This window comes from Protopterus annectens, chromosome 3.part0 (genome assembly GCF_019279795.1).
Source record: "Protopterus annectens isolate FY-2018-M chromosome 3.part0, PAN1.0, whole genome shotgun sequence".
Classification (NCBI taxonomy): Eukaryota; Metazoa; Chordata; order Ceratodontiformes; family Protopteridae; genus Protopterus; species Protopterus annectens.
The window spans coordinates 1890686834-1890701294 of NC_056731.1; the positions used below are offsets into that span (position 1 = coordinate 1890686834).

Genomic DNA, 14461 nt, shown 5'->3' on the forward strand with positions numbered 1-14461 from the left:
TGATCTGGGTATGATCAGTGGTCTGGCAGTTGGAGGGTTGACCCTGACAAATTTGTTTAAAAGTGCATGTATTTATATGCATGAAAGCGCTTACAAGTAAAAGGCTACATTTGTTTTACTTCGGCTGGCGTGATTTGTGACCTGTTCCTCTCCTTGTGTATTTTTTATCAAGTTTATTTCGTTGTTTGTTTCTAAATTTGTTTAAATAACTGAAGAACAAGCCTCTGTATTTTTGGGGGAGGGGGTTGTTGAATTAGCGAACTACTGCAGCGACCGCCACTGGAAGCCAGTTAATTGAATGCCTTCTGCACAGTGAAAGTTTGAGAGCCTGGTGTAAGTGTACAAGTTCACACTTATTGATATTGTAACTGTTCACCATCAAAACTTTGTCACAAAACACTAAATACCATCTGCCCACAAAGTGAAGGACAGGCAGACATTTGTTTCCTCCAGGCTGGTGTTTGGATGCCGAGGACCTCATATTAATAAGGTCATAACTTCCTTAAAGTAGGGCGACCCATCCTATCTGTCATTGTGACCAGAGCTGTATGCCATGTGGTTATTCCAAAGATCAACTGAGAATGGTTGTTTAAAACATTTAGTAGAAGAAAATGTAATCTTGTTTGTATAGCTATACTGTAAGCGGTGCTTTCTTTTTGTGCCTCTTCCCCCTTAAAGAAACGTCAACATAAACGTGTGGTACCTCTGTTGAGGATTGTTGCTAATGCAGTTCCTAATGCATGAGAAAGCACTGAGATATTCACTTGGAATAGAAGATCTGCAAAGACCCAATTGCAGTAGAGTCCTTCCTGCCCCACAATGTGGTGTGTGCGCGTTTCACAGTTAAACTGAAACGCACACACCCATACACCACACACACACACAGTCTAACTGGTAGTTCACCCATTTGTCCATTTACTCACATATGCTACTGCATGGGATCTCTGTGAGGCCATATAAAATTGGTGATACAATGGAGTTAAACATAGATAACAGACCTTGATACAGTACAGACCATAATTTCATAATCTTTATGCAAGTTTGTCTTTAGTCAGAAAAAAGCCTACTGTAAAGATTACGTTTTTTGAATATGTGAGATCAAGTTTATTATATAGTGTAAATATGCAGAGACAATAAGCACAACAGAAGCAGAAGTATTTTCATAGGTAGGGTCAACTTAGTTAGGAGGATAAGAAAAGGTTAGGAAGAAGAGAAGCTGTCCACTAATTAGTGCTGCTAGCCATTATCCTTAAAGCAGGAGCATGTATACATGATGTATTGACTAGTTACCAATGTTCAAACGTGCATGGTCTAACTATGAATATTATATGTCGAATTTTCTATAAAATAATGACTTTGTGACAAAATGTGCTTATAGAATGATGACTTTTAAAATGTTGCAGTATATTATATCTACATTAGTTATCAAAATTGTGTCCGTCTGCCACCCTTAGTATATGCAGTCCTTAACTATAAAAAAGTCATCTTTAGATCTGTTCTCTTATTTATAGTGTAACAGTTGTAAAAAAAAAAAGTCTGTTATAATCATCATATAATCTGCAGTTAATTCTTAAAATAACTATTAAGGTGGAGTGTTCTACCACTAGCCAAAAAAAAGTGCTTAAAGTACTTAATGTGCAATGAAGGTAAAAGTTAACTGATGCGATAGTTTATCCGTTATATATTAATAATGTGTTCAGATATTTTTCATATTGTAGTAAGTAGACATACTGCCACCTGCAGGGGTTGTGGGGGTGGGGAGACAGGAGTAAAGAATTTTAAGTTAAAGTACATTTAATTTATAGGACCATAGGAAGTTATTAGGCTAAAGGCCCTAGGGCCCTTAAAAGCCAAGCTCTACCCTTATTTCCACAATCAGCAGTTCATGCCAGTGTCCAAGAGGGATACACATTGAACCCCCGGGGTGAATTTACTGTTACTCATCCAATCATCCAGATTGTGCTTGAAGAGGGCCAAGGAGGTGCTGTGTTTGACATTAAGTGGGAGTCTATTCCATAGGTGTGGTAACCTCTGGGAGCCAAATCTTTCCTGCCAGCAGGTTCTGTTAATGTTACATTCCAGGTTAAGGTCTTTAGAGCGGGTAATCTGTGTACCATTTGACTTGTGGATATGCAGCACTTCCAGTAAAGTAGGGTCAGTGATTGCCTTGTATACAATGCAGAGATCGCCTGTGAGTAGTCTGTATGAAACATAATAAAGTGACAGTGATTTTAGTCTGTATGAAACAGAATAAAGTGACAGTGATTTCAGATGATCCACATATAACTGGAATTTTCTGATATGATTGTCAAGCAATGAATCTTTGCTATATTTGTTACAGTGTAGTAAAGACAAATATGAAAATGCAGTGGAAAATTACACTAGTTATTCAGAATGTTGTAGTAACATGTTAAGCTTATTTCATTGAGAGTGAAATGTGATTTTGGTATTGGAAGTCTTCCACTAGCTAAAGTGTCTTTTTAACATTGAGGTAATGTTAAAAAGAGATTGTGGACATAGTTACCATAAATGTAACTGAGTCATGGACTAAAAGATTGCTAACCAGAAGTAGACATGGCCCAACTCCAAAAAAAGAAGAGAGTTGAAAAAAAAAGACAGGGGAACAGTCTCTCATTTGCAATGGAATGAGGTACTATAGGTCAGGGAAGAGGGAATAGCTACACTTTGGAATCAGCAAATCTAGGAATCAAGGCTCTGACTGGTGGGGATAGATGGGTGTGCTTTTTGTTGTAAAACAGATGACATAAGTTTAACAGAGACCACAAAGATTAGGTCAAGGCAGAAATAGAGGAAATAACCATGGTAAATGTCATTTGTCCACTAGTAGAGTGCAGAATTCCTGTACCATCATTATTTGTGGTTATATTTTGCCATCACTCATTCTAGATCAACACATGGGTTCCTTCCAGAAATTAGTGGGTTGGATTGTCATGTCATCTCACTAGAATAACTCTGAGGAAATCGTTCAGAGACAATAGTAATGCTAAGTTTAAAAAGAAAGTTCAAGTTCCCTGCAGTTCATTGGACTAACTGAAGATGGAAGAGGATAGCTGCATGCGTATACCAAGTCATTACAAAAATATGTACATTTCATTCCAAACAAACCTGTGTAGAAAATTGTTTTAAGTAATTCTGTCTCTCTCCTCCTCCTGCCTGATTCTGCAGCATTTGCACACAATTTTGGCTTTGTTGTTCAATGTTTTTTGGAGGAGGATCATAAATGTTATGTGGTGTACACAATGTGTGCACCTTGAGTAAACCTTTCTGAATGAATAGACAGCAAAAGCATTGTGGCAGTGCTGCCTATGTTGTGACCCCCCCCCCCCCAACATGGCAGGTAGTTCTTGCAGGTAGAAGATACTGCATTGAAAATGAATACCTATAATGATGTAGTGGTGAAAACACAACCTAAGAAGTTGTTCTAAGAAAGTTTGTTTTTACCCATAATGTTTTGTAGATACATGCAAGTCATTGTCCTCTGCCTACCATAACATCATTTTTTTGGTGTAATTGTTAAGAAAAGAAAATTAATAAACAGTGAAACAGAAACCAAACATACTATAATCTTTTTTTTTTTTTTTTGTGGCAGAGCTGCATATCAGTAACATAAGGAATATAATTGGGAATAAATTGATTGTAAAACAAAGGTACTGCAGAAAGTGAGCAGCCCATTTTACAAAATTTTATTTTGACATATTTCCTGATGGCAAGAAATACGTAAGCCTGCCATAAATTTCAGTTTTAGGCCTGTAAAACCCATGATCCAGCTCTGGTCTGTTTAGATCATAGTTAGGCTTTTGATTTCCATCCAGTAGAAAATATATTTATATATTCATGTACATAAACGCACACACATGTATGTGCATATATGAGTGCATGACAAATGGTCAAAGGCTTGGTTTACCAAATGGACAGCTGAGCCGGCAGCACTAGCAATCAGATATTCAGTTCATTCATTGTACAGTGGTGGTATTGGGTTGTGCTTGATTGCAATACACCATGGATGGAGTATTTGCCTTTTCTATAATGCTGTGCAACTCTTTGGAATTGGTGTATATACATAACAGGAAGTGAGGGGCAAAAGAGAGTTTGCCCCCTGCAAAAAACACAAAAAAAAAAAAGAAAGAAAAAAAAATACCTGAAATAATGTGTAGTGCTTGATGTAGTATGTTTCTTTTTTCAATCACTTTTCATTTAAATAGTTTTTCTTTGATATGTGGTAGAATCATGCATATGCCCCAGTCTTAAATTTACATTGAAAATATAATTTGCTTGTAAAGTTCTTTTTTATTAATCTGGTTATATTATTTTGTTTAGAAATCTCCTCAAGTGAATTTCCAGAGGTTTTAGTCTTACCTTTTCTCCACGAAACACAGTGGAAAAACTGCTGAACAACACCTCTGCTGCCAGTTAGGGAGCATTTTCTACTGCTGTTTTGATGAGAAAAACACTTGAAGTAGATTTTCCATATGTTGACAGCACTGAGGAAAAGCAGTAAACTTTAACCTTAGTAGCATCACTGTAGGAAACGTGTGTGTTGCATCCGTATACTTTAATGGGCACACCACCTCACATGCAAGAAGGTGCCCCATTAAAGTCTGTGGAATCAATACACAATTTTACCCCAAGGTGACGTCATAGGAGGAAATATTAAATTTGTTTGGGCTGTGGTTTAATTAAACATTTACTAAGCTTTTCATTAAAATGGACCAAATGCAGACAAGTCGAAAAATGCATCATGGCACTTGACTAATCAAATGCCTCAATGTCTATTGTAACATAGGAAAATAGCTACAATATTGCAAGCATGTAATTAGTTGAGGTCTTTGTAGCTCATTGAACTATATAAGGTACATTATTCAGATGTAGAAGCAACAAAGGAGGTTCCAGACCACGGCTACTAAAAACATATAAAAGTTTTAATCCAAAGTGAGCGCTTTCGTAGCTCAAGGCTACTTCATCAGAAGAAACTTGCATCAAAATGTGCAGTTTGCATTACTTAGCTTGAAGGTATACAATCAGTTAAACTAATTAGCTTAAAGGCACGTAACCAAATTCATTGACACTAAGTAAACCCAAAATGTAAAACTGCATGGAAAGCATCTTGCACCTAATACATCATCTAGTAGTACATATAGGCTATAAAAAATAATATCAAAGAAGATATCAAAAACATTTACCTAGTAGCCTGTCAAAAATGCATACACATATAAAAATATTATAAAAACATGTATCTAAAAAAATCATTCAGAATACATAAAATACATGATAAAGTACATAATTGTCTAGCCACTGTTATCTAATGCCTCTATTCATTAGTACTTTAATGCAAATTTTATCATTAATGCCCTTACCAACATTGGCTTGCAGCTAAATTATCCATTCAAGTTCCTTGACTTCAACTTTATTCTTAATGCCACCCCCTCTAATACTGGACTTGACCATATCTATCACTAAAAACTTAAAATGATGCTCATTGCCACAATTCATGGTGTGCTTCGCCAGGGCATTGGTATCTGTTTGCCTAGAGATGTCATAGAGGTGTTTTCTCATATGATCACGTACTCTACGTGTCGTCATCCCTACATAGAAGCAGACACATATAATACACAGGTGGCTAAATACACCAAGTTAATAGTGTTACAATGTGCTGTCAGTCTGAACGTATATACCCTCCCTGTTATCAGGGTGTGTAAACCTCCCTGTACTGTCAAAGTCACAGAACCTACACTTCCCACACGGGTATGTACCAAACTCCACTCCATCTTCTGAGCTCATTGGTTCACGACTAAGTCATGGTCCACATAATATTCTTTTAAAACACTTCTTATTCTTATAGACATAACTGGGTCTTTCCCCCACAATTCCTTTCACCTTATCTGCACATAAATTATTCCAGTTCTTATCAAAAATCCTTTATAACAATTGTGTATTACTAGAATATGTGATGGATATTCTCAGTGTTGTTTCTGTACTTGGGTGCTATGATATCTACTTATCTTCTGTTATAAATGTCCATTGTCACTTGAGATATTTCAGTCTTACTGTAGCCTCTCTTCATAAATCTATCTTTCATATCCATAAACTCTCTATCAAATTTCATATCATTAGTTATTAACCTAGAGGTTCTCACTCCTTACCCTCTGATCCCCTTTCTAAAAATGTGCTTGGGGTGCATACTTTGTCTGTGCAAATAAGAATTCCTGTAACATTCCTTTCTGTATATCTCGATATCAGATTATTAGTTTTTTGTATAATTCTGACATTCAAGAAGTCAGTCGTGGAAAAGGAACACTTCATAGTAAATTTCAAGAATTTTGTGCTGTTACCTAATTTAGCAAAAAAGGGGTTGAAAGAATTACTGTCACCATCCCACAGCATAAAGAGATTGTCCACAAACCTTTTATAAAAGCCAAGTCGGCCCTGCATCTCAGTAACCACAAACTGTACTTCCCAAGCTGCCATGACCATGGTGTGCCCATAGCTATGCCATCCATTTGTCTATAGACAGTGTCACCAAACACACATAGATTATTTTCCAGAATGTGTTCCATCAACATGGCTAAGAAGTCAATAAATTGATTATCGTATGTCCTGTCTATCAACAGGTATGGTCTAAATAATTCAATCCCTGCTCTATTTGGAATCATAGTGAAAAGGGATTGTACATCTAGAGTAATCATTAACCATTGTCTGTTAATGTTAACATTGCCAACAAACTCATGCAAGACTCTTTTTACATACAATATATGTTTTTATAATATTTTTATAATATGTTTATGCATTTTTGACAGGCTACTAGGTAAATGTTTTTGATATCTTCTTTGTTATTATTTTTGTAGCCTATATGTACTACTAGATGTATTAGGTGCAAGATGGCTTTCCATGCAGTTTTACATTTTGGGTTTACTTAAGTGTCCATGATTAATTTGGCTATGTGCCTTTAAGCTAATTAGTTAATTGATTAGTTAGCTTGAAGGGATATAAACTGCACATTTTGATGCTAGTTTTGTCTGATGAAGTAGCCTTGAGCTATGAAAGTGTTCACTTTGGAGTAAAACCTTTATTGTATGTTTTTAGTAGCCATGGTCTGGAACCTCCTTTGTTGCTTCTACATTATATTTCTAATTTTGGAGGAACAGTTTGCCTGCACCACTTTATTGGTATTTGCTTGTACATTATTCAGATGCCTGCATTAATATTATTAAACAGGTAAGTACTATTTTTCTGTGTTACTGCATTCCAAGTGTGTTCATGTGCAAAGTAGCTCAATAGTGCAGAAGCTGAAAGTGTCACGAGGTTGCTTGGAAACCTTCACAGATTTTTTTTGTGTAGTAACTGTCATTCCAGATAGTTTATGAAAATGAAGAACATTGTAAGGCGGCACTTTTGTGTTCTGTCAACAAAGCTGTAGGTAGCATTGAAGGCTTTTTTTGCAGTTAATTTGTTGATGTACGTTTTCAGAAACACCTGTAGTTCACTTAAGGATACATGCTGTAAATTCACACAACCTGTATAGCCTTGTTTTGAGTTTGGACATTATTGATTAATCATATTCTAATTATACCATTTGCAGTTGCATCTTCAAAGATATGTCTGCATGTCTTTACTACTCATAGACTGTTAGATATTTGTAGATTTTTAGAATGTGTAGAAGTCGGATTTAATTATGAATAAATATTGTGTTTTTATATGTAGTTAATTTGTTATAAGAACCCTTATTTGAACTACAAGCTTTATAAGCTAGCCTAAATAAGTTACTGGTGTTTTTTTTTTTCCTTTTCTTTGTGCATTGTTGTAAAAAGACTTGCTGATTGTCTTACAGTAATAACATTTGTCTTCTCGCCTTCCCCCCAGTTAAAACCCAGTGTGACAGTAACAATGGAGGCTGCTCTCACTTGTGTCTCCTGTCACCAAGAGACCCGTTCTACATGTGTGCCTGTCCTACTGGAGTCAAGTTAAATGAAGATGGCAAGACTTGCAAATCAGGTACTGTCAACTGAACAACTGTCCAAATAAGCTTGTCTTCTTATTTTAATGATTAAAAGTAATCAGTTGTGCACTGTTTACACTTCTCTTTAGGGTTCTGTCTAAAGAAGGTAATGCTGTTTTCTTGCAGCCTTTACAGACAGTAGTTAATTGAGGATGTTGTCTTTCTTTTGGAGAAATTGCAAGTTTTGGGACCTGTTGAGAACATTTTGTAGCCTGTTCGGTTTTGATTCATGATAGTTAAGATGCAGAGCTACTGAGTAAATGACTGTTGGCTAATTGTTTCATGTCTTTTCCTGTCAGTTAACTACTAGTTAAACCAAAAGAAATGCTCAGTGATCAACCTAAGTATTTTCTGATATTTTAAGTATACTGAACAATGGCAAGAAGGTTAACATTGCTGCTTCACAGGCTTTGGCCATCCCCTCACAGTTTGATTCCCTGCTGAGTTGCCTTGTGTGTGAAGTTTGACTTAATGTTGTATATATATTTATACTGGGGTCCCTACTTTTCCACCTGCATTTCAAACACAGCAGGTTGAGTAACCATGTTGAAATTGTGTGTGTGTGTGTGTGTGTGTGTGTGTGTGTGTGTGTGTGTGTGTGTGTGTGTACCCAGTAGTGGACTAAAGATAGCTTCTGTGCTAGCTCCTGACTTGTGCCTGTTGCATGCTAGGATAGGTATTGTTCCCCCCACTCCCATGACCTTGAACTGAAATAAAATGGATACTAAAAGTTGATGTAGAGAAGTTATTAAACATGTACTTTAATTGGAAAATCCACACAAACTCTGTTAATATATCATGTAGAGTAGACAGTTGAGACACTGTAATGCAAATCATTTCAGACCACCAGTCCAAACTGGGAATGAATTTATATCATGAGGTTATGTCACAGGCAGGGTTGATCAGATTTCCTGGATTGAGTTGCAGAGCTAACATTTGTAATGTTTCAGTACCACTGTATTAAAGAGTTATGATTCTGCCAGTGCTTTGAGACCTGTCTATTCCATAATGCAGTTGCATTCACACCCACTAATCTTGTTAACATTAAAGATAGACAAGTTTTTAGTTCTTGTTCAGGACAAAGCAGTCTCAATCTTATACTTGAGATTTGAGAGGCTTCAGAGGATGAAGGATTTGGGGATCATGATGCCAGGCTTTTGAGGCCAGATTCTCTCCTTAACATTGTTGGGCCTAAAAATCAACTTGTATTTGTAGCAAAGTTGTGATAAATGGATTTCTCTTTATTATGTGTTCTGTCTTCATTCTTTTCTGAAACTCTCACAGATAGTTTAAATAACTTGTACTCTCCTTTCTTTAGTAGGTCTCTGCCCTCCTTTTTAATCCTATGAAAGGTTAGAGTGTTTTGTGACTGACATCCTCAAGACATGTCTTTTTGAGCAAGTCATATTTATTCTGCAGTGGTTAACTTGATAAAATTTGAGGGTGTCTGTAATGTCCTTCAGCTGATGCTCGGTGTTACATTCATTGCTGTCAATATTTTTAGCGGTCTAACCTTGAAATGGAAAGACATGTCTGTGAACAAAGTTGCACCTGTTTCAGGTTTGTTATGGATACATCATGTGTGAAATGAGGCATTGGTCATTTTACTGGAAGTTTCCTGACAGTCGCTCCATGCTGTTGATGATGAAGTAGTCAAACTGTGAGTGATAACTTGTGAGCAGGTATATCTTGCTGTTACAGAGAAGGTTATGTCCATTTCCTGTAATCCATACCCAGCCCATGCATGAGCCATATGGCACTAACTTCCTAACAGGTCAACATTATGCTTTGTTGTACAGAATACCTCTTCATTATATGGGCCATGATTAGGTGCTTCAAGGTAGCCAGAAAAGAAAGGTAAATGCAGGCAGCATAAAATTCCATAATTCTACCATGCAGTTCTGACAGTTGTCCTCTAGTGAGATGTTCATGACTACAGTTCAGGGACATATTTTTGTCGATCACTAATCTGGTCCACTACCTGTTCCTGTCACATCTGAAGCAGGAAAAACCTGCAAGATAACAGAGACAATATTGATAACGTACAGACATGTTTGAGATAGTCACTACTGACCAGCTTTTCATATGCTTGAGTCCATAGCCATATTGTTCTATCTCCAGTTTACTGTATGGATATTAAAGTAGTGCTTATAGAAAAGGATGTGGTATTTTAGTCAGTGGTGTAGAGTGACATAGATGCTGCAAAAACACTTTCAGAAGCAGCTGATCTCTTATCTGTGCATTTGGTAAATCAAGCAATTAGTGTGGTGAGAAAGTTGGGTGTTAGTTTTCAGGCTGTCAAAGGAAACCTTGTTAACTCAGTTTATCCATAAGCCTCAGATGATGGGTGGATGCACCTTTTGCAAGCCTTTATAGCTGTTACAGGTGTGAGAGTAATCATACGTGCTGAGTAGCATGGGCTTTTCTTTGTCATGAAGCACAAAGATCCATTTTGCATCACCAACAGGCATACATTTGCAACAGCGAAGCAAAGAAAGGAATCAATCGGCTCTGATAAAGCATTAGAGAAGTAAAGTTGCTTGCCTATATAGGCAGTAGCTTAGAAATCTGTCCTTCCCAAGATGAAGTGGAGGAGGTCAGTGGTGGTAGTATTCCTTACCAGTTATGCCAGTAGGTAGCAAATAGTCAAAATCTTTGGTGTTGTAGTGTCCCTGCCGTTCATTTATTCTTGAGGTTTATTTGTGTAAAACTGCATATCCTGGAATTTGTCTGAGTAAGAAGGCAGCAAGATTGTCCATTTTCTGCCTATGCTGGCAGACATTAAACTTTGCGGAAGTACTTAGAATTTAGTTGCTCACTCCTTAGTAAGTAAAACTGAAATTTAATCTCGCCTGTCCTTAGGCTGTCTAGGTCATTGTTTAAATGCAATTGCTGGCATCAGTCAGGGAGAATACATGGTGCTCCGTAAGTGGTACTGATAGTGTTTAGACAATGAATCAGGAAGGTTCTGAAGTTTTTGAACTAGCTTAATAGTGCTCCCCTCCCAAACCCAGCAGGACTGTACATGATAACCGTGGTTACTGGCGTAACCAGTCAGGAGGAGAAGGAAACCACACTCACTACAATTCCAGTCTCACATAGACCTACCACGACAACAAACCAAACACATAAACACACAAAAATATACTCGGAGGCTCTAAATAAAAATCTGCCTAAGCAGCAGAGACCTCCAAAGCAGACACCCAAGCAACCGCTACCCCAAAACAAAACACGTGCAACACATAACTCACAAAGCCAGTGTGCCGAACAGTCACAGCCCTTAAGGCTAAACAACACACCTGATACACTTGTAATAGGTGACTCTATCATCAGGCACACTGACATCCCGCTCACCAGGCTGAACAAGGAGAGGGTAACGGTGAGCTGCCTGTCGGGCGCTAGGATCCGCCACATAACACAAGCACTCAGGTCACTCCAAGGCAAGTACAAATATGACTCAGTCATTGTCCATGCTGGTGTGAATGACCTGAGACGTACCTCCCTGGACTACATGAAAAGAGACATAGAGGAACTCTCTGAGCATGTAGCCCAGGCCGGTATGACCCTGACCTTGAGTAGCATCTTACCCTCACCAAAAATGATGCCACAATATGAAGACAAGATGATCAATTTCAACAATTGGCTTAAGTACTGGTGTCATTTAAAGGGGATCCAATGCCTGTCAGCCTGGGATGACATGCTCAACAAGCCACGATGCTTCGCTAGGGACGGCTTGCACCTGTCACCCCTGGGCTTTCGGATATTGGCAAAGGCACTTGCTACCCCCAGCTACCCCCATAGTGCCTTTTTTAGGCAAGGCTCAAAAGACAAACCCATCTCCATAGGTATCACAAGGGATAAGAAACTAAGAGTAATGCTACTCAATGCCAGAAGTCTAAACCTCAAGATGCACGCACTCGAAACTCTTCTTAGCATGGAGAACATCGATATCTGTGCAGTAACAGAAACCTGGTTCAAGGCTCCCGAGAGCACCTCAGCACTACCAGGTTATACCTCATACCATACTTTTCGGCCCCAAAACTTGGACCGAACCACAAAAGGAGGGGGAGTATCAATATTCGTCAAAGATACCCACACCTCCAGGTTGGTGGCACAGCACGAAGCATCAGAGACTATCCATGTGCAACTAACTGTGGGTAAAACTGCCTTCCAGTTTATAGCCTGCTACAGACCACCCTCCCAAACACAGGAACCCCACTTGGCCTTCCTGAGAATACTGGAAAATATGAAGGTCTCTCCAAACACCATTATATTGAGCGACTTCAACTACCCAAACATAGACTGGGAGCATTACTCTAGCTCCAACACCCTAGCCCAAAGGTTCCTAGAATTTATAAACTCAAATGCTATGGAACAACTTGTTACCACTCCCACAAGAGGGGAAAACATACTGGACCTGATCATCACCAACATGGGGACACTATGCTCCAGACCAGAAGTGTATCCCTCACTGGTAAGATCAGACCATAAACTAGCCTCACTGGATATTCACATCCCGACCCCACCCCCTGCCCAGAAAACCACAGTGAAAAACTTCTCTAAAGCAAATTTCACACGCCTCAAAACCAAGGCGAAATCCTTCAAAGCCCCCGGGCCTGTGGAAAATACGACCCAGACCGCAGAATCCTTTATAAACGCATTCTATGAACACCTTCAGGAATGCATGGATCATGCAATCCCAAATAAAACCAAGACCCAATCCTCCAAAGGCAGACGTCCTGTCTGGTGGACCCCAGCCGTAAACAAACTATACAATAGAAGGAGGAAGCTACTACATGATAGAGCAAAATCCCAAAAAGGGAAGGCATCTCTGATCAGTATTAGCAAAAACTACGGGCACTCATAAAATCGTCTAAGGCCAGCTTGAGAGAAAAATTGCACAGGACACTAAGGATAATCACAAGGCTTTCTTTAGTTATGTTAGGAACCTGGGTGGGAATTCCCAGATATGCTCAGAATTAGTTCAAAATGACAAAAATACACCGAGCCCACAGACATTGCCAACATCCTAGCTGACGGTTCAGTGCAAACTTCTCCCCTCTCCCCACCAAAAGGACAAATATCTATCCCAACAGAGTGCTTCCCCCCTGACATCTCAGATGCTCAGGTAAGAGCCGCCCTCTCCAAAGCAAAAACACAGCATCAATGGGACCAGATGGTGTCCCGGGCTGCGACCTACATGAACTCCAAGAAGAGCTAAACCCAAACATAAAACTACTGTTCAGTCTTAGCCTTACTACAGGATATGTACCCAAAGAGTGGCGTGCAGCAACAGTGGTCCCTCTCCACAAAGGTGGTGCCTCAACGGATCCTGGAAACTATCGCCCCATAAGCCTGACTAGCTTGGTCTGCAAAGCTATGGAAAGGATCATCATGGACCTCATAAATAAAGATATTGGGGACCTACAGACACTGGATCCTACCCAGTTTGGCTTTGTTAAGGGCAGATCCTGCCTCTTAAACCTGGTTGATTTCTTTGAAACAGTCACCAAGGCCATTGACGAGGGGAAGGTGGTCCACACAGCCTACCTGGACCTCGCAAAAGCCTTCGATACGATACCCCACTCGGGCATTATAGATAAGCTCACCAGCTTAAATATAAACCCCTATGTCACAAGATGGGTTGCAAACTGGCTCAAGGACAGAACCCACATGGTTAGAATTGCTGGAGCCATGTCAGACTCCAAACCAGTTACAAGTGGTGTCCCACAAGGCTCAGTCCTGGGACCTCTCTTGTTCGGTATATATTTCTCGGGTACAGGCCAACACAGAAGGACTGTGGCTGACCAAGTTCGCAGATGACTGCAAACTGGGTGCCATTATCAACTCTCCAGCCGACACAAGCATCCTCCAAAAGGGCCTCATAGAAACAGACAACTGGTGCCAGAGCCATGGCCTCAAGCTAAATGCCAAAAGTGTATAGTCATCCCTTTGGCAAAACAAAGTGCCCACAAATTACCACATAGGTGGTAATCCATTAAGTACAGAAGAAGTCATTAGAGACCTGGGGACCCAAGTTGATAGCAATCTCTCATTTGACAACCACGTGGCCAAAGTGGTTAGAAAAACATTTTATATAGCCCACCTAATCATGAAGGGATTCACATCTAGAACAGGGGAGGTCATCGTACCTCTTTACTCATCCCTCATCAGGCCCATAATTGAGTACAATGCCCCTTTTGGGATGTACCTTACCAGACACCTGCAGCAACTGGAAAGACCCCAAAAGTACCTCGCCAAGAGGATCAAAGAGCTCAAACAGATGCCATATGCTGCCCGGTTAAAGAAACTCCAGCTCTACTCAGTGGCATACCGCCTGCTCAGAGGCGATCTGTGCCTGACGTATAAAGCCATGTCCAACCCAGAATTAATGGACATGCTGCACCTCAGAAAATCCAAATCCCATCGAGCTACACGCTCGAGAGA

At 39.4% G+C, this 14461-nt stretch overlaps 1 protein-coding gene across 1 annotated transcript in view; it reads left to right on the top strand.

Annotated features, from left to right (window-relative positions):
* LRP5 (LDL receptor related protein 5) overlaps positions 1-14461 on the top strand; it is a 1224287-nt gene that overhangs the window by 303935 nt on the left and 905891 nt on the right. Inside the window, exon 4 of the mRNA XM_044065976.1 lies at positions 7879-8010. Within this exon, the coding sequence (XP_043921911.1) occupies positions 7879-8010 (132 nt within the window). The remainder of the gene's footprint in view (positions 1-7878; positions 8011-14461) is intronic.